The sequence below is a fragment of the Rhopalosiphum padi genome, chromosome 2, assembly GCF_020882245.1.
Source record: "Rhopalosiphum padi isolate XX-2018 chromosome 2, ASM2088224v1, whole genome shotgun sequence".
NCBI classification, from domain to species: Eukaryota; Metazoa; Arthropoda; class Insecta; order Hemiptera; family Aphididae; genus Rhopalosiphum; species Rhopalosiphum padi.
The window spans coordinates 59597870-59623179 of NC_083598.1; the positions used below are offsets into that span (position 1 = coordinate 59597870).

Genomic DNA, 25310 nt, shown 5'->3' on the forward strand with positions numbered 1-25310 from the left:
AGGTAAATAGCGCTTCCGCCGACGACATATATTTTATAATAATATCGTGGTACTTATCGTGTAGTCGATCTAAACACTCGCATCGTTACCGTGTTCACGTCCATGTGTGTTACATTTTATTCGTCGTCGTACAGGTACCTGACGATAATGATGTTTAATGGCTATGGTGATGACGATGATGACGATGATCACTTAAAATAGGCGGACAACCAAATCGGTATATAAAAGCAAAGGGTTCGCTCGTGTCTGACTTAATGCCACTAGTGCATCATGTGTGTGCAGTACGCGTTTGTCGTATTGGTCGCCTTCGCGGCTATCGTCCGGGTCGACGGGTATCTCGACGTCTTATCCAACGTACACGATTGTGGATCAGCGGACTTGGATACGTGTCTCAAAAGCCAATTATCGCGAACCATTGATGAAATATTGGACAAGAATGACACTTATCGGCTAAACCGGTATCTGACCGTTACCACGGTCGGTAACCATCGACGATCGCCATCGACAAGCGACGACCTAGGTGCAAAGTTTTTGAACTTATTCAACTCTCTGCAAATTCAATACCGACCGGAAGAAGAACATGGGTCAACCGATAACGTTTCCGAAGGTATCACCTCGCTTGCACAGCTAATTTCTAAAATAATACATACATGGATGAGATAATGTTATAAAATATATGTTTAACAGTAGGGAAACCTATTATATATGTTTTGTAACGATAAATCTATTTTTAGTATAAATATTATATTTTATTTTATTTTTATACAATTTTAATAATTAAAATATCCTCCCTTGTTTTAAATAGATAATGCGTATGTTGAATTATACTTTTTAATCGTAATGATAATCATAGTATAACCTCAGAAAATCGGTTACAGGTCGTAAGAAAAAAATAGGTAAATACAAAAAGCACAAAATGGGGATGATGATGGGATTTACGGCGATGGGCATGTCTATTCTCGGAGGTCTATTTAACAAGATGATGATGGGTGGTGCGATATCAATAGCCCTGAAAGCACTGATCATATCAAAAATTGCTCTGGTTCTGGCCGGCACCATGGCGGTAAAAAAGCTGTTGAGTGGTGGTGGCATTGGCCAAATCAGCTATCATCCATCGTGGACCGGTGGCGGAGGCGGTGGTGGAAATGAACAACATAGCGGATACCGCAGGAGTTACGCGGCGCAGCAGCCGAAGATGACTACCGCCGATGCGTTGCCTTACAGGGATCAAATCGATTCTTATAGCAATGCTAATTATTCCAGATAGTTCGGCAACGTAAATGTCTTGCGATGTACTATTAGACACGTACCGTTAAGTGTATATTATATTATATTTGACAAAAAACACTTCGTGACAACAAAGTCTATGATGGTGTACACATATTTTTTTCATATAGATATATAACTGATAAAAGTATGTGGACAAAATCGTTGTTTGTATACAGTTTTTTTGTGGTTTTGGGAGTAAATAATATAAAATACATAGCTATAATTAAAATTTTGTTAGACATTTACTTATGTAATACAGTGATACCTTATAACTGCTATTTCTATAAAATATCGGAGTTTTAAAATTATAATATAATCTTGTGTTTTATACTTATAATACATATAAAAATTTAAAGAAATTAAAATTATTACGTTCGAAGTACAAAATTCCACAAAAAATTGCAATTCAATCTCACACTCTTTAGTCTATCAAGTATTAAGTAAAAATGAATTTTTCCCCTCTTACGTCAAACGATAAGAGACGTTCGACTAGTCAGCTCAAAAATATTTTACGATCTATATAATCATCGCCACTCTTCATTTGAAAACCTAAGATAATATTAATATATTATGAAGTTTCACTGTGTTTTAATAATTAAATAATACGATTTTATTCATATATTATTAATATATAAAACTTATATTTGAAAAACTTAACATTTTCTTTAAATTAATATTATTTTCTGAATTCAATAAACAGAAAAATGATTTGGTTACCTAATTATTAAGAGTTTTTTACATATTTATAAGTTAAAATTATTAGATACATCATATTATGTATATCATTTTTTTTATTTTTTATTTATAATAAAACATGTCTTATAGATACATTTCTTGTATAAGTGTACTATACTACACTATAAGATGAAAATACGTATTTTAGTTGGTAATAGAGCTGTACGGTACTTCCTAAAGTGAACTTAGTCGTATTTCGTTGTCTTAGCTCTGTTTTGCACTGTTGGCGATCACACTAAACGACGCTCTAGAACACAACGGTTATATCAAGATACAGTTGCGACATCACATGTTTGATAGTAAAAATGATAAAACGAATTTTTACAATGAAATTATTGCATTTCACAACATAAAGTTAAACCTAACTAATACAAGAAACAATATGCAAGCAACAAATCAAACCATTCATTTTAGAAATATTTAACAGTAATAATTTTTAAAAATAGATTCTACTTGAATCACATACATTGATTTCGCAAAAATTGGTTTAGGTCAATTTTGTACATTTTTAGCTTATTATAAATATTAAGTGATGTGTTACATAACGTCGTATTTGATATTATAATAAAGTAATTATTAGAAGTTATACATCAAAGACATTTTGGAATAATAAAATACATTTTAATAAATTCAGTTTTTTTTTAATATGAATCAAATCAATATTACGCATGTACTTATATTAACTTAAAATAATATTTAATAGAAAAACATATTTTATTAATTAAATATAAAATATAAATAAAATATGTTTTTCTAATAAAATAACTTTTTATTATGTAAGATATTTTTTATAAATATAGTATTTGGTATAAAAAAAATATAAACAATCTATATATTGTAAACATTTTGTTTTATTTTCAAGTAAAATTGTGTTCATAAATCATAACATTATTACACATAATGATATTATTACAAGTATTTAACAACAACACTTTATATAATAATACATTTATAATACTATGAATTGTAGTCTATAATAGTATACTAAGTTGAAGTCTAAAAAGGAATTTAATTATAAACGCTTTTTCTTGAGAAAATTTTGTTGTTATACATATCATTCATAATAATGCATAAAGATAGAACGTTTCTCGAAGTATAGAAGTACAAACAATATAATAAGTATTAACTAAGTATATTTAATTAGACAAATGCATGTTATACACATAACATCTAAAATATAAATGTTATATAGGAACTATAAATATCTGTAATTATTTTTCTAAAAACCATGTAAGTTCATATAATATTTTTAGGAAATATAATATTATGTTTCTATTAGTTATTACAATAGTATTACAATAACAATGTACATTAATAAAAACAATCAAAGTGCGTTTATGAGCTTAACTATAATACCTATTTATTTAATAGTGAACATTTGCATATTTAGAAAATAATATCATACATATTAACATTATGTCAAGACCATTTTATTAGTGCAATGTGCTTACATTTATTCCGTTTCTTTTTTTTTTCTGTCTACCGACTCCGTATACTTATTATTATCGTCTTCTTGCGGAAAATAATTGACTCCCCGGAAAATCGATGACGGTTTGGATGAAGAAATCTGTTGAAACGCGTTCAAGTTTTCGTAAAACTTGTTGCCCCTGATGTCTCCAATGAACGCGTTGTGATGGCCTCCAATTGGTTGATGATGATGATGAGGATGATGACCACCAACTGGACTATGATATAAACCACCAAACGGATTTTGATCGTAAAATTGATGACTTCCTAACGAATGGCCTATAATTGGCTTCTTGTTGTGGTGTAGAAACAACGAACCGTAGCCCACCTACAGAAACGAAAAGATTAATTTGATTAAAGTTTACTGTGTCTGTCGAAATTATTAAAATGAAACGTATATGCTCGTTTTAAGAACTCACTACACTGGTGACGACTAATGCAATCTTTGACAAAATAAAAGCTTTTTTAGTCAGAAAATATAACACTGCAAACATGATCGGAATAACGGAAGCGATACTTATTTGCGTAGCCAACACGTTTGGCAATAATGATCTTTTGAATATCATGTGTCCTGAAAAATATAATATTACTTTATGAGACAGTATTACTATAACATTACTCGTTGATTAATTTTATGGTGGCGTAAACCAAAAATCTAGCCAGTGAGCGTTCTATTCTATCCAAATCAATTATATTAGGTATAGTACATAGTATATTCTAATATTAAAATGTATTATAATATATAATAATGCAACAATATTAATAATAAATATAATGAAAATTATTTAAATTATTAGTTGCTACTGAATACTAATAATTTATGAATATATTAAAATTATTTGTAGTTATTATAGTTATCATCTCTTGAGTAATCATATTATAACCATATATTTAAATACGTGTATAATTATACAATTTTATTGTTCGTGAAAATTATGTATGTTAGTGATATTGTTAACAACTTAAAACATTTATAATATTATTATGATTAGTATATGGCTTAAGTAGAAAGCATTAATATAAAAAAAAAATGATTTAGTTTAAGACACAAAGCGAGATCTAGTGGTTCGTCATAAACATCATGATTTTGATTGACTCTCTTAAATAGAAGCTAGAGGAGCCTCCGCAGTCGATTCACTTAATTTTAAAATCAGTTATTAACTCAATGTTGTTAATAATACAAGCTTTAAAAATTATACTATATTATTCATATCAAATAAACTTGAATACATTTCTTTAATAATACAAATTTCTAAAAACTTTAAATGTTTAGTAATTTTAAATTTTTCACTAGTACTACTTTGATAATATTGAGATAAATATCAATTATAAAAGTAATGTAAATAAAAATATTGACTCATTATTACATTTATAAAGATATTTATATAAGTACCGGGAATATTATGCGAATTTCATGTTTTCACTTTTAATAAATTGTATTTTTCTAAATATATATAATTTTTATTTTTGGATTTAAAAACAACTGCTTTAATATGTTCATAACAACATGTTAGTTGTAAATATCGTGATAACACTTTACTAATAAAATATAGGGAATGAAATAATATAAATACATACCGAAACCCAAACTTCGCTCGTCAAATTTACGTTTGGGATTTACAATAAAATCGATTATTCCTCTACCGGTATACGTTGGTCCGATTCGCATCTGCAGTCCCGGATATAAGAGACCCATGTCCCAACAAAACGTTCGCCTGGAAAGCAACGAAGACGCAGCTTCAATCACTGCACCGATGTTGTACGGGTTATCACCTGTACAAAATACAAGGAACACAACTATGATAAACATTAATATAATTATTGTAAGACTTAATAAATATTATTATAATTGCTGACTGATAATAATATAATTATATATTATTGACGACTGATACACGGTTAAAGATAACACAATATTTTTATTGTGGTACACTTTGGTATATCAAATTTTGATCAGGTCGAAACAAATTCATTTTTTTTCACATTCTCGATATTGATTATCACGATCTCGCCGTAATAATATAGTATCCTATCAAAATAGCCTAGCTAAATATATAATTGTACTTCGAACTATTTAATATTATGTACAATATAAATTAATTAAGTATACAATTTTCAGACGAATATCTCTCAATTCTAGTAAAATTAATTACAATTTTTATAATGTATAATTATTTAACATAGCATTAATTTAAGAATCTAACTGCAGTTTAATACAATAGTAGTAGTACAATATTGAATTAATTATGTCCCGTTGTAAATCGCAGCCTCCAATAAGGTCAACCATCTGCATAATTACTAGGTAAATTAATGAAAAAAAAACATGTTTCACGTACACTTATTCAATAAAATCTTTCAATGCATTAATTATACAATCGTGTGCTATTATAATAACAGAATTATTGTTATTAAAACGTTAACGTACATAATTTTGCAGTGTGAAATTTAGTTATGAGTGCGGATATCAACATAATATAATCTTACTTTGTGTATAAGTAATAATACTATTATAGGCTACTGGTTAGGAATTTGGACAGATCGCTCGAGCAAATGCGTGTTCAAGCTGCATCGTAATTTGTAATTTTAAATTTGAATCGATACTAGTTCACCGTATTACTATATTACTATTATTATTCTGTGTGTACGGATAGCACATGTTATTTTATGTACAATTTTATAAATAGAGGACGAATAACCGTTTTAAATTTTTTTAAAGGTAGGGCAGATATCAAATACACATTGTAATTTAAACAAATATATTATCTAAAACACGTTGACCGTTATTTTTCAAATTAGGTAGTTATTTAATTATAAAGTATTGAAGTTGCATACTAAAAACGAACACTCGGTATCTACTGGACTCTCTTTAGCAAACGACTATAGTGTTATATTATCTTAGATCCGAACAATGTAAAATTGTCTATACCGAGTCTAGTGTATTATAAACAACCGATTAATAGTTATTTTAAGTACCTACAAATTGCATTGAAATCAAATCGAATTATTCGACTATATGATTTTATATCAATATTATCGTGCTAAATTATTAAAGATTAAACAGCATTTATAGATTTAATTTTGTTCATGATTTTTCACAAAAGCTATTATTTTTAATTTAAGCTCTCGCCCTAAGGCATATTTATTTAAACAGACTGAGATATTTATAAATACAATATACATTTAGTTGTTTTATAACATATAATTATACAATAAATAATACTACGATTACTGTTAGGAAATAATTATGGAATCGATTCAAGTATAACTTTTGAAGATTCCACAGTCCCCAAAAAATAATTCATCCTGGGATCTAAAATGAATGTAAAGTTATACCTCCATAGTGTATAATACATTTATGCATAACTTAGATACCATAGTATAAATAATAAATAATAATGTATTATGTAGATTTATTTTTCTTAATATACTTGACTTCTCCTGTATATATAATTACGCATCTATTGTGTGATAAATGTGTCAAAATTATATTTTAAAATATGTATGAATGTGTTAATATAGATTTGGTGTGCTGTAAGTCATAAAATTCTTAGATGTTTTAACAGTGGATTGGTGGTAATATAATTAAATCGTAATGAGTAGTTTTTCAAATTAGTTTAGTTAATAAATTTTTTTTTTTTTTTTTTTTTTTTTTTTTTTAATCTTGTTTAAATCAAAATTATTATAACTTAAATTATTTAAATCAATTTTAAAATTGATGTGTTAAGTATCATAATATTATTATCTATTTAGATAATCAATGATTATTTTTATATTTAAGAAGTATAATATGTATATGTTTCTTTTCACATTTTAGTATCTGTGGTAAAATGTGTTTTTTACGATGTAAAACTCAATATTTATAAAATATAATGCAAGATAATATTTTATCTTTAGTATCATAATTGTGTAAAAATAATATAATATATTTACTTGCGGTAACACGTAACAGAAATAAGATAGAGCAATAGAGGGGACCCCTTTCTAAAAAAGAGATTAATTCTACTAATCACGACTCTAGTAAATATACATACAATGCCTAAAAATAATTCAATCATAATATTGCTGAAAGGATATATACGGAGTGGAATCTAATGAAAATGTTTTGGACAAGAAAAAATGTATATTAACTTCAGACGTTAATGGAGAAGAACTGCAGGCTGCTAGTGTAACAAATAAGTAAACAATATTTTTAATAATATCACAGGAATAAGTATACATTAAGATAACGCAACACCTGTGACCCGTCTATTTGTATTAAAAACAGTGCGTTCGTATTTCAAATGCTACGAATTCATTATAATAATCTTAGACCTAGTAATACATTGTTTGAAAGGTGATAATTTTTTCTATGTTTTGTTGGAATCAGTTTTTTTTAATTATATACAAGTTAATATTAATAAAGCACTCTTTTGTGATGCCATAACTTACTTACACTTGTCAATACTATCATCAAAAATCTGTTTCCAACAAAACATAGACAAATATATTTAGTCTATTATAGACCCGATACTATAATAAATATATTATTATATACATATTTACTATAGGATGTCATCTACCATCGTTCAGTGTTATATTTTATTATAAGTGATAATAATATATAACAACTAGTTATTACTTATTACCAAAATCATAGTAACATATTTACATAAATACTGAAATTTGTAGGAACTACCTATATCTATAATATGTTTATGTATATTAAATTATTGAGAATTTGACTTACAAAGAATAAGAAAAAATCTATTTTTGAATCAAATTAGTTTTGATAAGCTAGCTTCTAAAATATTATTTTATTATTAATTCTCAATAATATAATATGATTTTTGATATAACTTTTATAATTTCCTTATAGTGTACACCAATACATTTTTAACAACACCATTTTTGAGAAAATCCTAAATCTGTATTTAGTAGATTTCAGCCATAAATACGTATAATCCAAACCTGTGACTGGACGATTTAACTCCCCCTGAAAATGATAAAAAGTGCAGTTTTACCTTCCCTTTGTAGGTTTATAATTAATAATGAATTGTACGTGCATATGAATATATGATGGCAAAACACGTTGAATACGCTGCACCAATCTAAAATATGTTATTCACATCGTATTATGTCATGTGCTTTTCTAAATATTTCAAACATAGACCTAAGCGTCGAAATTCGATTTTCGATTGTAGCTATCCTTAGGTAAATGCTTTATTATATATAGTTTTATATTACATGGTTAAACGCGAATTTTATAATTTATTATTATTTTTATATTAAAGATAAGTTTAGAAATCATTCAGTAAATACCTTTTACATTTGGTCAAGAATTTTAAACTATTCAATTCACAAGGTTAGGTAGGTACCATTATAATAAATTAATATTTAATACAATATATATATAATTGTTTCACATTAATATGTTTAAATTACTTATTTTTTACTTGCTCTTTTATAAATATAATTTCCAATCAGTCAGTAAAACCTCTTGAGTAATAAAATAAAAATATAATAAGTCGTATACCCTAATTCCACGTCTTTAAATCAAATAAAAATGATTGATTATTTATTTATTTCCATGTTAATGGAATTTTGTCAATTTCAACCACATTTTTTAATCTTAGTCAATAGACAATATTTAAAAGATTTTTAACTATAAATAAATTCCTATATATATATATATATATATATAATATATATGTATAAAAAAATACATAGAAAAATGTATGAATGTTGTGTTGTAGTGATCTCTTAAATTGACAGAATTAATAATTATAAACAATATTAAATGTTTAAGAAAAATCAATATGGAAAATATTCATGCGATTACTGAAATATGCGAAAATACAGATGTGGAAAGTGATGTTCAGTTTGATCTTGAACAAGATTCAAATATCGGTAATTATAAAATGTACTTAACTACTTATTGTAAATAAGTAAAGAACTGCCTGAAAAATGGTTACAAATTACACTAAGTAATGACCAACGGAGGTTTACAATTTTATTGATTTCTTGGAGAATGAAAAAAAAATTATAATTTAATCAATTATTATTATAGATAGTAGTGGAACTTACAGTAGTCTTGAACAGATGAGAAATAAATCGGATTCCATTTCTTCAAATTTTGAAGAAATCTATACAATTTCAAATACCAACAACATACAGAAGATGACAGTAAATGGAATGAATAACGTGAAATTTAAAGAAATGCAAATATCAATGAAGTATAATGGTATCCATGCAAGTGTATCTGTCAATCTGTCACACCTTCAGTACAAAAATACAACTGTAATACAGAATTATGCAATACCAATTCCTATAAGTGGAAGAGATATAATAGTCAGAACACCAACCGGTTCAGGGAAAACTGTAAGTAAAAATATTTAATGTATAAACGAATTTGAAATGGCCCATTAAATCTATTTTTGTTATACCGGGTGATAGGCACGTAAATAGGTGTTTATTTTTAGGGAAGGGGAGGGTGCGATTAACCTTCAGCAGAATATTTGAGGCTTAAAAAACTTACAAAAACTGTATTCATCGTAGTTGCGGAATCGGTTACTTACGTTCGGTGGCCATCATAATAATTGATCATAATCACAATTCAAATTTTTATATTTCTTATTGTTTATTAGTTTTTACAATACGATCCTTGGAGAGGAAACGATTGCTCCTAGCGCCCCCCCCCTAAATTACGTATTTGCTAGGTGATTCACCAAGTATGCCCCAACCATTTTTTCAATTAATAATGAGTTTATTCAAATTTTTGTTTATGAAATTTTTAAATAAACTTACAAATCATGTTTTTAAATTTTTTTTTGTACTATTAAAGAAGTATCCCGTATTCCTGTGATGGCCATATACAAACTTCTGCTACTTAGTTAAATTGATTACTTGTTTTTATTATATTAATTGGTAAAATATATATTTATGTTATTTATTAGACAGCTTTTGTTGTGCCAATACAGAGTTATATACTAAAAAAATTATACCTATTGTAGTTGTGTAGGTATTTTATATTTATTGCAAGATAATATGTGAATGTTTTTATGACTAAGTATTCTTATGCGATTTGTTTTGGAAAGTTCGGTATTGTCCACTACCTACTCATAAAATGATTTCTGATCAAGTAAATCTGATTATAGTATAAAATTGAATTATAACACTATTTTTTTGTGTCTTGTATGTGTATTACTATATTTTATGTTGTTCTTTTAATGATTTTAAAGGAAACAATAATAATAATGGTAAAATCTACATATTTTTCAATAGATTTTTTTACAATGTCTGAAACTTGAATTTGAGTTTTTATATATATATGTCTTTGATCTTTGTCTTACTGTACAATTTTAATAGCATGGACATCTTAATACTATATTATACTATTTATATTTTAATATTTAAGCATGCTATAATAAAAGGGTTAATGAAAGGTAAAATTAGGTTCTATAGCAATTTTCACATCCTGAAGCAGTAAATTAAGACAATTTATGAGATTCATAGATGAGCATTAATATTTGCGTTCAACGTATCTATAGGCACAATTAATGTAAAAATTCTGGTGGGGGATTACAATCCTCACCAAAAATGTTTTTTTAAAAACACATTAGGGTTCCATTACCTCACCCCCACCCGTTACTTACCATCAGACATTTTAGTAATTTAGATTCTGAGCAATGTAAAATAAGTAATGTGTTGATTTCGCAATGATGTTTTTTTTATTATTTTACACTATCATGAGCAAAGTAATAAGCCAATTATAGAAAAAGTCTACACAAAAAAATATGCTCCCACTTCTATTATTTAACTAGGTTATTCGAACATAATAAAACAAATTTATTTACCAGTAAAAAAAAAAAAACATTATTTGTTAATTGACTTTTGTTTTTATTTTTGGGTGGAAGGAGTTAAGTATTAGTCGGGGAATATTAGGGATTAGAGCTTCCTTCCCCTCCATCTAGTAGCGCTATTAAATGCACTACTGTATCTCCTGTTTACTGCTGTAGATGCAAGAGTTTCTTCAAACAGATTCCTTATATGCAGTGTATGTACACGTCTCACTTATTCAGATGATAACTTGACAAAATTAATTACAAACATTTGAATTTAGTAAAACAGTATTTTATTATTAAAAACGTACGATGCTCTTACTGAGAATCATGTAAGATAAAATACATTATATTATCGTATCTGAAATAAAACCAGTAAATTATAAATAATAATACATAGCCACATAGATATTACTGGTTTATGAAACGTAATAACTTATGTCAGTTTAAAAATGGTAGTCACGACAGCTCTAATAATAAATATAAAAATAAATAAATTTAGGCACGTTCGCCTCGTAAAATATGTATTTCGGAAAACATTAAAACGGTAAAAATAGCCCTTTTCCCGACATAAGTTTCTAAAACACGACGACGTAGACAAATTAATTATTATCGTAACAACTTATTGCAACCTTCAAAACGTTCGTCGTGGTCAAGGCCCGGGGGCGGTGTTCGTAGTGACTATAATAGACGGACTTCACGAATATACCTCGTCGGTGAATACAATATTAATAAAATTGTGTATCCTATAGACAGATTTGATAATAAACGTCTTAACAAATTCTATGTCTAACACATAATGTATGATTGAAAACATTTTAAAATCTACATATTATATATTATTACGTAAAATAATACGATAAAATCAAAACATAATTTTAATTTTTCCTTAAATCGAATTGGAAAATATTTGCAAATAAAAATTATTAAAAATAAAATCTTTATCAAGATTTTAATAACCCAGAAAATTGAAAAATGACATTTCATACAATTGCTTAGAATTTGGAATCTATGATAAGACTTGATGAAATAGATAAATTGAATAAAATAATATGCACACGTGTTATTTTATTAATTAATTTATATAATATAATGTATGTGTGAATTTAATGTGGTGATATGATTTTCGGCAGTGCACCTGTAAACAGTTTTTAAACAAGCGTATGTAGATAATATTGTGAACGTTATTTGTCTCGGAAACCATAAAAACAAAAAATATTAGTCGTTTTGACGACTCTCGATGAAATCAATTTTAGACGTTTTACTGAATTAAATACTGCACATTGAAGTCATGTGATTCATCATTCATAAAACTCAGGTCTATCAACACTGGAATGATTGGGGAGGGTCTACAAACAAGGTGCATTGCGGTAGAGTAGCTTACCTAAAGAATATACTCCTCGGGGAGCGGCGAACGCCTCTCCGCCAGGACGTCTGGAAATCTCCAGCCCCGAATCCAAGAGCACAGAGTCCATGGATTCCGTCTGTTCGATAGCGGCCATAGCATGCCCGTTGATACAAGGCAAAAACGGGTCGGCTCCTGCCAGGCAGCTCTTGATCGCCGTGCTGACCGTTGGGGTGAGGGGGTCGTTGTTTTCGCTACTTCTTTCACCATCGTCGACATTGCCTCCAACGTCCGAATCAGAAGACTGTCCGTCGGAGAACATGACACACTGCACGCAGCTGACAAAAAGTATCAGCTGGGCAAGGTAAACGCAGAGCGCGGACATCGTCGCCGCCAATATTTGGACGGGTTATGCGATTTCGATAAAAGTACAAGTTAGTATAGGTACGTTTTACCAATAAAAATAAATTAGCGGACGGTATTATATTATGTAGGTGTAATGATCATTTGGACGTCATTGCTCGCCTCGGGCTGTATATTATTATTATTATTACTGTAATACTGATGACGGTTCGACCGGACTGGACGGCGCAGATATCTGTTAGCATACGACTACGACTGCGACTACACACCAGTGCAGTGGGCAGTAAGCCAGCTAGCGAATCGCATAAGTATGATACGTCATACCGATATTATAATATTATTACCGTGTTGCCACGGATATAATGATAATATATAATACAACGGTCATTTAAGCTGTAATAACACGCACCGCCTCCACCGCTGATTTAACGGATATGACGACGGTAATGTGTAATACCAAAGAAAGTTTTCGAGTTTTTCCTTTCGAGCGCATCCGACTGTTTCGCTTTTACCCGATCGTCGGTTTGCAGGTACCCACGCAATATTGCGTGTATTTATACTAATATTATGATGCACTGCATCAACAGCAATGGTCGAGCGATGTACATTAGGCGAGCAATGACGGTATAATATATTTATTGTTCCATTTTATAATAGTCTTCGCGATATTATACCGTCGTTTGTTATGTACCTATATAATAGTGTAGCGTTTTGTTATGAATTGCCGGACCGGATCTATCGCGATCGCGTGGTACATTGTCGATTCGACCGCTTTCCAGGTGACCGGAAGAATAAACAAAATCGTTAAAACTCGAAACCGCAACCAATAGTTATGATTTAAATGTATAGGAATGAAAACAAATTAGTCATAACAATGATTCATTTAAAACAATAACATCGATTATATATTATTTGCAGTATACCTACGCATATTGTACTATATACCAGATCACTAAACCGTAAAAGCCGTTTCCGTCAAATTGTATTTTAATTCGATCTGTAAAAAGCCTCATTCGATTAAAACATTTAAGATGTACAAATACTACACGAAGGTAAAGTCAAAATGTTATATTTCTTTTTTCTCCGAAAGTGTTATAGGCCGATGTCCTGCAAACGCTATCACGATTGTCTTATAGATCTGTCGAGCACAACACCAGATGACCTGCCATTTTTTCCGCATAGGAAATAATTGTTTCGTAGCATTATTTTTTCTGGAGATACTTTTATCATTGTAGTCACCGATCACAGAACATATTTATGATCTATGGTAATAATACGAGTAATAATAATAATAATAATAAAAATAATTATATTACCGTTGTGGGCGCGATTGTCCGAGCCTCATAAAATACAATATAATTAATTTTTACCTATACGTCGGGCGTTTGTACATCGACATTATTGTACGAGACCTACTGTACGATAATTCACCGATACAGAATTAGAAGGAGAATAAAACTAGTTATACGGCACCCGATAGCCCGTTACCTATATCATATATTATTTATTATATAAAAATAAAAATAAAAAAACATCGTGTCGCGTAACACATACGTTGTATAGTGTATAATATATAAATAGATACGAGTATATATTATTATTATTATTTTTCTTGGTATCGTAGTTTTAAAGGCGCCGCTGGCTTTGTAATAATATTATTTCGGCCGAACGTTTTGGGTCTCGGACAGGTTTTGATATTGTTTCTCTCCTAGACGTACGCATGCGTCCGTCAATCGTTTAGTGTATCGGACTAAACTCAGCCGTATTTCAGTGCTTATGTGAACAGATTATAAGTCCGATCTAATATTAATCCTTGCCACGCCGTGACGTGCAAGTTAGTAAGTTGAGGTTAACGGCTTTACATATCGTATATACATATATTATTATTATTATTATTATGTACTAACACTACTAACATGCACGTATCCCCCTCCCGGCTGTTATTGTCGAATGATTTAGATTTTTCTTCTCGTAATAATTAGATTGATCGCGCACTTTCTAAATCGCAGGGTCTGTAATTAACTCCGAAGTAATCAAAACGGTGCTTAGAAATTGTGGCCTTATATAGGACGACTATAACTTATTGTACGAGTTTGAACGTGTCAACCGTAAAAAGTCGTGCTTTAAAAAAAAAAAAATAGTATTTGGATGATCGAGTAAAAAATATCAATCTGAAATAAATCTGGTGTGAATTTACTTTAGAAATCTACAGTTTCTCCGCTTGGCTGGGAAAACATCACTCATTTAATATAACGAAAGTTTTCTTCTAATAATATAAAATATAAACGATACACAACATCGTATTGTTTTTATTTAATAAGCATATCGAACATTTTCAAACGTGAATTAAATTTACGTACTGTTTAAGTGACCAACACAGTAATATTTCATTAACTACCTAGTCTAATAACATAAATTAGTATAGGTGTTCATCGTATGTTAACTTTGAATTTATTGTCCGTAACAATTGTAAAAGTACTCATTATTTTGTTACACAAATCAAAGAAATAATACAATCTAAAATAGAGAGATTTTATAGTTTAAAAAGTATAATATTATAACTATTAATTTTCCTTGGTCAAGTTATTCATAAAGTCTATAAAAAAGTAAAGTTCTAAAAAAATCAGATTTTTTTTTCTAACGCATATATTATAATGATCCTTGTTAGTATGTTTTACTCATTTAGAATCAAAATGTTGAAGATTTTTTCTTACGAAACTTGAAATATTCTGTCACATAAATAATTATAAATCCAATAGAAATTAAAACGTCAACAACAAAAAGTGAAGGGACGCTTTGTATACAATAGAAAATAGTACTATCTATAATTGTAGCACACGACTCGTATCTAAACTTTTACGTTTTATGTTAAACACATACTAATGTGGTTAAATAAACAGAAAATCGTGTAGTATCTCATCAACGAATAAGCTGTGATTCACACGATGAATTTGATGAAAAACACGACCGTGATCTTTTTATGTAAGTGTGCGTACTGTGTGTAAATGTAAGTACACTAAGACACGATTTTATTTTTCATTCACCGCAATCAGATTTCTTTTTTTTTATAAATGGGAAAGGAGCTATATAGCCAGCAGCCCCAACTATTTATATATCATTTATAGTACATTATATAAACGGTGTAGGTAAAGTTTCACTTATATATATATCAATTAGTGTTGATACTCATAGTAATTTGTGTTGACCATTGATAAAAAAATAAAATTATATGTTTCTTAATTCATTAGCATCGTGTGGAACGCTAAACCGGTTTTTGGAAACAAATCAAGTGTACTTACGTATATTTATCACACTTATTTGACACATCAAGGTTTTTTTTATCCATTAACGATCTTAAAATTGCATGAACTGTATAATATTTCTCGATTTAACACATGTAGGCTTAATATGAGTTGTTTAGGAATTATCGCAATACAATTCAAGAGAAAAAAAACTAAAAATCATTTAAAAAATGAATCTTAATATATTTATTTCATTAAATAAAAAAAAATAAATAAAAAATAATAATAAAAAATTACATAAATCAATAACAGTCGATATGATGTACTTTTTTCTTCAGTTAGACAACAAGAACAATGATTGTATTATATATTTGAGAGGAGGTGGACGATGGCACATTCGAGTAAGTAATGTCAAGTCCTGTTAAGTCAAATAGAGTCAAGTCAAGTCGAGTCAAGGTGAGTCAAACTGAGTTTAGAAAAAAAGAAGAAGTGTATTTATTACAAACAAATCGATTTTATTTAAGTAGGTACGTAATAAATAGGTAAGTCTTCGATGTACACACAAAAAGTATAACATAAATTTTTGTATAAAAAAATGACACAATATAACAATATAAAATAAAAATGAATCATATAATAAAATATTATGGTTTGTGATCAACGATATTTCCGGTAAAGTGAAAAGTAGTCTTTGGCAAACGGTCGTTTTTATATTGGTATGTGCGGGTCTGTGCGATCAGGAAGAGCCACAGCAGCTGAGTAAGTCATCGTACTAGTTTTTAGTGAGTATGTGTGTGTGTATGTGAGTATAATAATAATTATAGCACACATATGAAGAAGTAAATACTAGTCCTAAACGTATAGGTACTTGTAGTCATTGGTTGGTGTCGTCTCGTAGATAAGGTCAAAAGTCGCGATGCTGTAGCTGGTGTGTAATCGTGGTTATCGTTAGTGACGGCAGAAGTGGTGATCGTGATTAGTATAGAAAGAATAGATTTCTAACAATTTCTATTCGTATTTTATAGACAAAAACCAGTTTTGGAAATAGTCGTTTTTCTTTTTTTTCGTAATAATTCTTCTTCTCTCCTCCGGCCGACCTATATCACCACATGAGCGGCAAACACACTCTCACACGAACACACATATAGTGCGCACACGCGCGCCTGTGTGTGTGTGCGTATGTATGTGTGTGTCACTAGGTTAACTTCTGTATTTTTAACCGACCGCCCGGGGTAAATAATAATCGTATATTATTATTATATAGTTGTGTATATGGTAGTAAAACGTTTTGTTATGTGTTGTGTGCGATCATTGTCCCGAAGTGATTAAGCAGAACCCGTTATTGACCGCCGTCGTATAGTTTAGTCGCCTCCAGTGTACGGATGTCGTATAATAATATTACACGTGGCGGGCGCGATGTACGGACGCCGTGACTTATATATGTATATATAATTGTATATATTATACGTGTAGTATAATAATATAATATATATGTATGTAAGTTCGCGAGAGAAACGATTTGTAAACGTAGGCGGCGGGCAAGTATAATATTATCAATGGCGAGGGTGAGACGAAGAAAGAAAAAGTGAATTGCATGGTAGAATACGATCAGATGTATGTTTGTGTATATAAATATAAATAATATTAAAATAAATTATTTCGTTCCTAGGGGGGAATATTTTTTTTTCGAACTATTTACAAATAAATATCGCCCCGTTGGGTGATGGCAACGTGGAGCAGAGCGAGCGAGGGTGATACTAACTACGGGGATCATGCTATAAGGGGGGGATGATTTTGGTGATGGCGGCATTAGTGTTGACCACGGTACGCCATGTCTTGAGCGCTTTCGCCTTCTAGGGATCGTCTGTATCCACCGTGGTGTCCGTGTTCCTCGGTGTAGTGTGGGTGAGACACTACTTCATACGATTGTTGACTCTTGCTGTTAGCCAACAACTTTTGGATTCCGATGATGACGGCCAAGACGAGGGCGATCTTACCAACGACGAGAGCCTTGAATGCCAACAAAGCAAGAGCACCAATGGCCAATGGGACAAGGGCGATGGCTTTCATCTTCAACAGCATCAAGAGTGGCATCAACATCTTTTGGTGCTTCTTCTTCTTGCCACGAGCTGCAAAAAGAAATAATAAATAAATAAATAAATAAATAAATATATTTTATTATTTACAGTTTATTTACAGTCGGATGAGATAGTCATCTGCAGATAGAACGAAGAATAAAAGATATAAAAAAAAATATAGGTTTTCCGAAAACGGTCGAAACCTTTAAGTCTCGAGCCCGCTGGGTGATATATATCTGAACGATATTCCAGTGAAAGGATCAAATCTCCGGCTTTCTCCGGTTGCGATGACACAGTCACGCCCACTGGGGCCCCCCTAGCGGCGCACTATTTGGGTTTTCGGGCCATCAATGACCGTGCGTCCGCACCTGGCGGGTCCGTAACACACATATTTATATTCGTATTATTATATTGTTACGACGCCGGGCAATGGTGTGCGACCCGAACGGATTTAGCGTTTCATTATTATTATTTTTATGTGCGCCTGTCGACGGGTGTGTAATTTGTATATAATATCGTATTATACGCCGCAGTTATGGTTAGGCCCGAGGCCAAAATCTTGGCCCGATGACAGACAGAAAACTTGGAACGCGTGCGCGGTACCGCGGGGTCTGCGTATTGTGACGCGCATTATATACCACGTATATTATACCAAATGACGGTGACCGAAAGGTTAAGTTAACGTTAGCCAGCGAGCTGTGTTCGTAGTCGGAGACATAGATAGACAAAGACAAATAGATACATAAACAGAAAGAAAAACATAAAGATAGCGTAAAAGTTTACAATACTATTATGAACGCGAGAATGGTTAAAACAACAATAGTTTTTAACGGAAAAAAATTTAAATTGAATTTTTTGAATTTGTCGAGTATAGCTTTACATCTAAAATGTATCGACAGAGAATCGTGTTAACGTGCATGTGTATGTATATTGTTTTCAAATAAATTGTTATAAAAGCATGGAACATAATCTTGGTAAATTTGAGTGTTTGAAAATAAATCGTTAAAATAAAATATGATTCTAGATCGACGAGTGTTACTATAATACGTATGTGTGTATAAGCCGAGATAACTCCACTGTAAAATCTAGTTAAGTGACTTCGCTGATCAAGGTTAACCGGTATACAATGGTACAATAGTTATTTATAACGGTAAACGAGAGGATAAAAATAGTTTTTACCTTCATCGAGGGATCTCCTCATGCCAGAGATGGACGATTCCGGGACCTTGAGTTGAAGGGTGTGGCTCTCCAGGAAACGGGCGACGCGATCCAAAAGTAAGTTCTCGACTTGGGCATCTTTCTCGTCATCGTCTTTGGGTTGTCCTTCTTCGAGTTCGGATTCGGCGAGCGATCGGCCGTTCAAGCCCCGGCTGGACTCGACGGGTTCGGACTTCACCAACGATATGCCGTCGAATACGTCGATGCTGTCGGTCTTGCGCAACGCCCGGTCGACGTATTGCAAAGCTCGCATTTTCAAGCACGTGGCCATGTTCTTCTCGGAGCAATCCTGCATTACCTTGTACACCTTTTCCAGACCGGCTGCCTCATCGGCGGCAGGGGCGGCAGGAGATTCTTCGGCGGCCGGGTGTCCATAGACGGTCTGTGCTGCCACCAAGAACAGGCACGCGAATGTAAGTTTTCTCATCATTTTATGCGCGTCGATTGTTAAAGTTCGAAGTATTATTTTTTATCGCTGCTATTGCGATATACGTATAAAAAATATAATGAGATGTGATGTGCGAGTGTTTTACTACTGTGTACCTCTTCACCACTGAACAAAAGCGACTACACTGATCTATCGTTTGCCGAGTCAGTTGTCTTTTATTCGAATGCGTTTCCGCCTGTTATTCGATCGGCGCGCCACCGCCACCGCCGAGTTGGTGGGGTGCCGGCCAGCCGCTGCCGCCGCCGTCGCCGCCGAGCGATCGGACCGAGTCAGTGGCTGCGACTCCGGCGGGGGTACACGCACACCACTCCGATGGGCCGTCAGGACGCGTCGGCCGGACTGTGTCAACCTTGGCCGATATAGGGTTCGTGTTCAGAAACGGATGTACGACGATGATAATAATAATAATACTAATAATAATAATATTATAAGCTTCGTGAGTCTTTCTTTCCGTACGCTTTTCGTTTTCCTATCTATTTTCTTGTCTTTCTCTTTTATCCCGTACACGCGCAACGGACACGAGTCTATGACCGCGCGCCGGACGGCGTGCTCGGGTCTCCGCGGAACAGTATCTCTATAACATTTTCGTTTCGATTTTTTTCTTCGGTTTTATTTTTTCGTTTTGATTTTTTTACTTAATCATACGCGGGCACTCGGCGTGAAAGATCTACGCGGCTAGAATCTGCGCAGCTGGTGCAGCGGACGAATCAATAAATGGTGCAGTTTAAATCGCAGTGTGTGTTTTTGTATAATCACATAATAATAATATACCTATAATAATATGCCTACAGTTAGTACAGTTGTTTGGTATTGTTTTTATTTTTCCACGTCGAATTAATGTCGGCGCGATCGTGTAGTAACAATAATATCATGTTATAATCGTATAATATATTATAATAACTCTATAATACTACGTATAAATCATACATAATATATACGAATTACTAAACATATTATAATATATTAATATAGCTATCGTTTTCGGCATCACCACGTAGTATCTTACTTACACTCGGAGTTTAAGGTGTTATATAGTTTCTTTATCTAGATAGAAATACAAAAAAAAAAAAAAAAATACTAATGTCATACTAATCAATTGAAGATACTATAAATATATTTTTTATTATTATTATATTTTGTTTTTAAAACCTCTGTTTACCGTCGACATAAGAGTTAACACGATTTATTGAAATATTAATTGTAATTTTAAAATAATCCTGAAGCTATTATCTGTCTCTTTAGAACTAAAAATTAAAATTCTTTAAATAATACTAACACAAAAATGTATTATACCTACATTCTAGACAAATTGTATTTGTATTTACTTGAAAATATAATTATGACTATAACTATATTTTATATTATAATAAATTAATATTATAGCGATAACAATATAATTACATAGCGTCAGTTAGAACTACTTAAATAAAAATATTTCTAATTTTTAACAAATTCAAACATAATATTATTTTGACATTGATATTTTAACTGCATTTTGAGCTTTAAAATATTTAAATTAGTTAACCGTAAAATTTTTCAAAATATAATTAAGGTAATTTTTCCGCTCATTAAATTACCGTAATATCATAGCTTTTATAAATTACAATCTTCCAGTAAATAAGGAACCATTGATTAAAATATACAATACATAATATTTATAAATATAAACAATCAACAAATATTTTTTAATTGACTGTACCTATAAATATCATTTTTTTATTTATCGAAATTTTAAGTTATTTGCAATACACTTTCCATTTCTTTGCGACATAATATATTTTATTTTATTATTTATTAATTATTATCCATGTACAAATATTAATATCATACTAACATATTAGAATAATATCACAATATAATGTGTGCTATTGTATACCCCACTTACCATCCTCTGTATTCAAAAGTAAATTAATTTCCAACAGTGTATTTCATTACAACGTCAGCCGTACGAAAATTGTCAATTCATTCGAGTCGTTTAAATCTATTTTATTTATTTAACAACAAAAATGGTGAATGTCACGTTAGAATAATGACCATGACAATAATAAATTAACTGGCGCTGTCTTATATTATAATATTTGTCATATTATTACAACCAGTGAACGCCTTCTGGTGTAACATCAAACCACTGCCTACCTAACCAAGCAATTATTCACTAATACATTTTTCATTTAGTTCTCGAGTCGATCCATAATATTAGGTATAAAGAATCAAAATCAAAGAATCCGGATGGAATAGTAGAATATGATAAAAAAAAAACGATTTCGATACAATACAAACAATAATATTTGATATTTCTTACTATGGTGAATATTATTTATTTTTTTTGTTTTTTCGTCGTTGAGTAGGTACCTACTATGGCTGCAACCTACAACTTTACTGTTTCCCAAATCGCAAACTGAGAAATTCGTGATGCGGCAATCCAGTTTCATTCATATACGCCGTATGTACATGTACAATATGATTATACTCTGCAGTATGTAATATTACGGCAGCTAGTATATTGTGTTATTTACTAATTATCACTTAAAAACTGATCGATAGGTATTTCTCGATTTCTCCGTTTAAAGACGAAGACTAATATACTACCTACACGCATAACAACGACAAGTCTGGTGTTCTGTCATAGCGGTGCGTCTAGATTTCTCGCAAAAATATTTTCCGTCCATTCAATTACACCGACTCACCGATATTACTGTAAGAATGTAGGCATTGAAATAATAATAATAATAAAAATAATCGTCTATTCAAACACGAAACGTTTTTTATTCGCGCCTATTCGTAATACGCTATGTTTTCTATTGAAGTGAAAAAATCAATTTATTTATTTCGCTTACGTTATGTACCACATATAATATACAATATAATACTATGTTATAACCTATAATAATATATAACAATGATTATGAAGAATATTTGCATGTTAATAAAGCAATATTGTACTGTTATAATAATTTAAATAAATCAAAGTTTAGCCAATAATGCGCATTGACCTATCCGCATCATATTAAGATCTTTTAATTTAATTACTCCCATTCGCTTAAATATATGATATAATTATTATATTATTATTATATGCGACTTATACTATTTTCCAGATAAAGTAGTATTTTTGTTATAAATATTTAATGAAAATAATCGATTTTTTTTTTTAATTTTGCATTATAGATTCATTTTTAGACGACAGAACTTATAATATTATGATTAAAAATACGTTTTTATTATTATTAAAGTATTTTATACGAAACTAATATAATCAATATTTACTAATAATTCTAATCCTTATTTTACTTACCATAGTAGCGTATAGTATAACAATATCAATAATTTGAAATAAAGAAAGTACATCATTATTCTTGAATAAAATTAAAGATACGATCGTTAGTCCTCGTTTTTTTTTCTGTAGAGATAATGATCAGTTAGTGAGGTAAGCCATGACCATATTATTATATTATAGTCATCCACTCTTTATATACAATGTGTTTATTTAAATTAGTTTATGTTCAGAAACACAGAATAGTCAAATTATTAATAGATAGTGCGTGAATAATACAAGAAAGTAATAGGTACAAAACTAAGTAAATAAATTAAATTATTATATTATTTTAAATAAAGTTAATATTAATTAAAAAAAAAGTAAAAAGTCTATAAAAGAATTGAAAAATAGTATGATGTATAAAAATAAAATAATATGTACGATAGTTGGACAAGTGACATTCTAAGAAGAGACGCCTGAACAGTGTTTTATAATAAATTAATAACCTCTACAACTTAAACTTCATTATGAACCAGTTTTGATGTTGAGTTTTATTTGACCAACGAACAATTATTATTAAAGAACGTATCTTCGGTTAGAAAAATGTCTGTTTGGATTTTTGTTGTATTTCCTATTTTCTATTATTCTCGAAGACGTCTACATAAAATAATACAACGATGCGCACGAAACCGCATACTGAAGTATATACAATCTCGTAGGCACTCAACAAGGCACAATTTTATTATTTAACTACACGGCGACAACTTCCTATCCGTCTGTGATTTATAACTGTAACGATGTCACGTAAATGTAAAAACCGGATAATCATGATAAAAATAACGTTCTTATAACATTAAAATACTATTTTATATACACCCTCCCGTGTAGCTTAAGATAATACTACAGCCTCATCAAAACGATAGTAATATACCAGTAAGTATTATAGGTATATTTATTTATATTTATATATGTTAATTTGGCGTTCAGACATTTTAATATATTATACACGAAAACAGAAATATATTATAATAAAAATACTGCACAAAAAGACAAAAGATATATTTGTATATTTGAAACTAAAAATAACAGAAAGGGAGACCATCAAATGATAGACCTCACTACTTTAAGTTATAAATTAGGTATTCAGGTTAATTTTTAGTTTGTTGATTAATTGAAGAGATCATATTATTATTGTATCGACCTTTCTTTAAATTTCAAACTGGGCTATCTGGTAATTTTATTGTTGTACGATTCGAAATTAATAATATGTTTTGGTGAGATATTTGGATATTTGAATAGGCAGTTATATTTATGTTATTATGTACCTATAATATTATTTTTATTTAAATAATTAATTTAATACTTCCGATAGACAATAACTTTTTATTTATAATACATATTATATAACATCATAAAATAAAATCTATACGGGTTTTAAATAAGAAAATATTATCTGAATGTGACTATAAAATTGATTAACTGGTTAGTAACCATACTATAATCGAAAAAATGTAACTCGTTATATGTTATTCTCAGTTAAAAGTAATTTAACTTTGGCCTAGGTCTACGGTATATGGTATGTATGTATGTATGTATAAATACGCGTTTTATATTACGATTATAATAATTATTATAATCCGGTCATCTAGATTTTCGAGTTCAAACAATTATTAAAATACCTTAGGTTTGGATACCTATAGCTGGTACCTTTATACCTACCGTACCTGGTGCGTGGTATTCGCGTGTGTACCGTCATCGAGTACCCACATATTATGTTACACACCTATATGTATAACTGGGTGCCGAGGAAGAACGTCGAAATAAGTAATAACGCAACGTATAATAATATAATTGGACGGTCAGCCGACGACGAGCAACTCGACGATCGGGACAACGGACGATGAATAATAATATTTAGACTAATAACACACGCGGGGCGAACCGGAGGGTATCACCACAAAATTAATGTTCATCACGTCCTCGCCCAAGTCGTCTGGCCCACATATCGCATGTGTGTAAAACGCAGTTGGCCACGATATCTAGGCGATCCGTGTGAAAAATGATTTTCGATG

The 25310-nt window shown here is 30.6% G+C and overlaps 3 protein-coding genes and 1 long non-coding RNA gene across 4 annotated transcripts; 2 read left to right on the forward strand and 2 right to left on the reverse strand.

The window, feature by feature from the left end:
- Positions 1 to 269: 269 nt before the first annotated feature.
- On the forward strand, positions 270 to 2461 carry LOC132921114 (uncharacterized). Its single transcript, XM_060983959.1, has 2 exons — positions 270 to 607; positions 879 to 2461. Exons 1-2 carry the CDS (start codon positions 271 to 273, stop codon positions 1265 to 1267), a joined length of 726 nt encoding a protein of 241 aa, XP_060839942.1. The 5' UTR covers position 270; the 3' UTR covers positions 1268 to 2461.
- A 601-nt stretch (positions 2462 to 3062) lies between these two features.
- Positions 3063 to 13316, reverse strand: LOC132920784 (uncharacterized). Its single transcript, XM_060983450.1, has 4 exons — positions 12673 to 13316; positions 5050 to 5244; positions 3891 to 4042; positions 3063 to 3799 (listed from the first exon to the last, which is right to left on the reverse strand). The coding sequence occupies exons 1-4, from the start codon at positions 13016 to 13018 to the stop codon at positions 3458 to 3460; spliced, it is 1035 nt and encodes a 344-aa protein (XP_060839433.1). The 5' UTR covers positions 13019 to 13316; the 3' UTR covers positions 3063 to 3457.
- Positions 13317 to 16460: 3144 nt separating this feature from the next.
- Positions 16461 to 20124, reverse strand: LOC132919849 (uncharacterized). Its single transcript, XM_060981734.1, has 2 exons — positions 19496 to 20124; positions 16461 to 18367 (listed from the first exon to the last, which is right to left on the reverse strand). Exons 1-2 carry the CDS (start codon positions 19962 to 19964, stop codon positions 18048 to 18050), a joined length of 789 nt encoding a protein of 262 aa, XP_060837717.1. The 5' UTR covers positions 19965 to 20124; the 3' UTR covers positions 16461 to 18047.
- Positions 20125 to 20265: 141 nt separating this feature from the next.
- LOC132919850 (uncharacterized) lies at positions 20266 to 22825 on the forward strand. The gene is made up of 3 exons (XR_009660676.1): positions 20266 to 20716; positions 22331 to 22425; positions 22527 to 22825. It is a non-coding gene; the product is annotated as an uncharacterized LOC132919850 (long non-coding RNA).
- The last annotated feature ends 2485 nt before the right edge of the window (positions 22826 to 25310 follow it).

Coding starts and splice junctions, on each gene's coding strand:
- LOC132921114 (XM_060983959.1), top strand. CDS start 271: ATGTGTGTGCAGTACGCGTTTGTCGTATTGGTCGCCTTCGCGGCTATC. Junction 608..878: donor AACCGATAACGTTTCCGAAG/GTATCACCTCGC, acceptor AATCGGTTACAG/GTCGTAAGAAAAAAATAGGT.
- LOC132920784 (XM_060983450.1), bottom strand. CDS start 13,018: ATGTCCGCGCTCTGCGTTTACCTTGCCCAGCTGATACTTTTTGTCAGC. Junction 5,245..12,672: donor CCGAGGAGTATATTCTTTAG/GTAAGCTACTCT, acceptor TATTTTGTACAG/GTGATAACCCGTACAACATC. Junction 3,800..3,890: donor CATTAGTCGTCACCAGTGTA/GTGAGTTCTTAA, acceptor TCGTTTCTGTAG/GTGGGCTACGGTTCGTTGTT.
- LOC132919849 (XM_060981734.1), bottom strand. CDS start 19,964: ATGATGAGAAAACTTACATTCGCGTGCCTGTTCTTGGTGGCAGCACAG. Junction 18,368..19,495: donor GAGGAGATCCCTCGATGAAG/GTAAAAACTATT, acceptor TTCTTTTTGCAG/CTCGTGGCAAGAAGAAGAAG.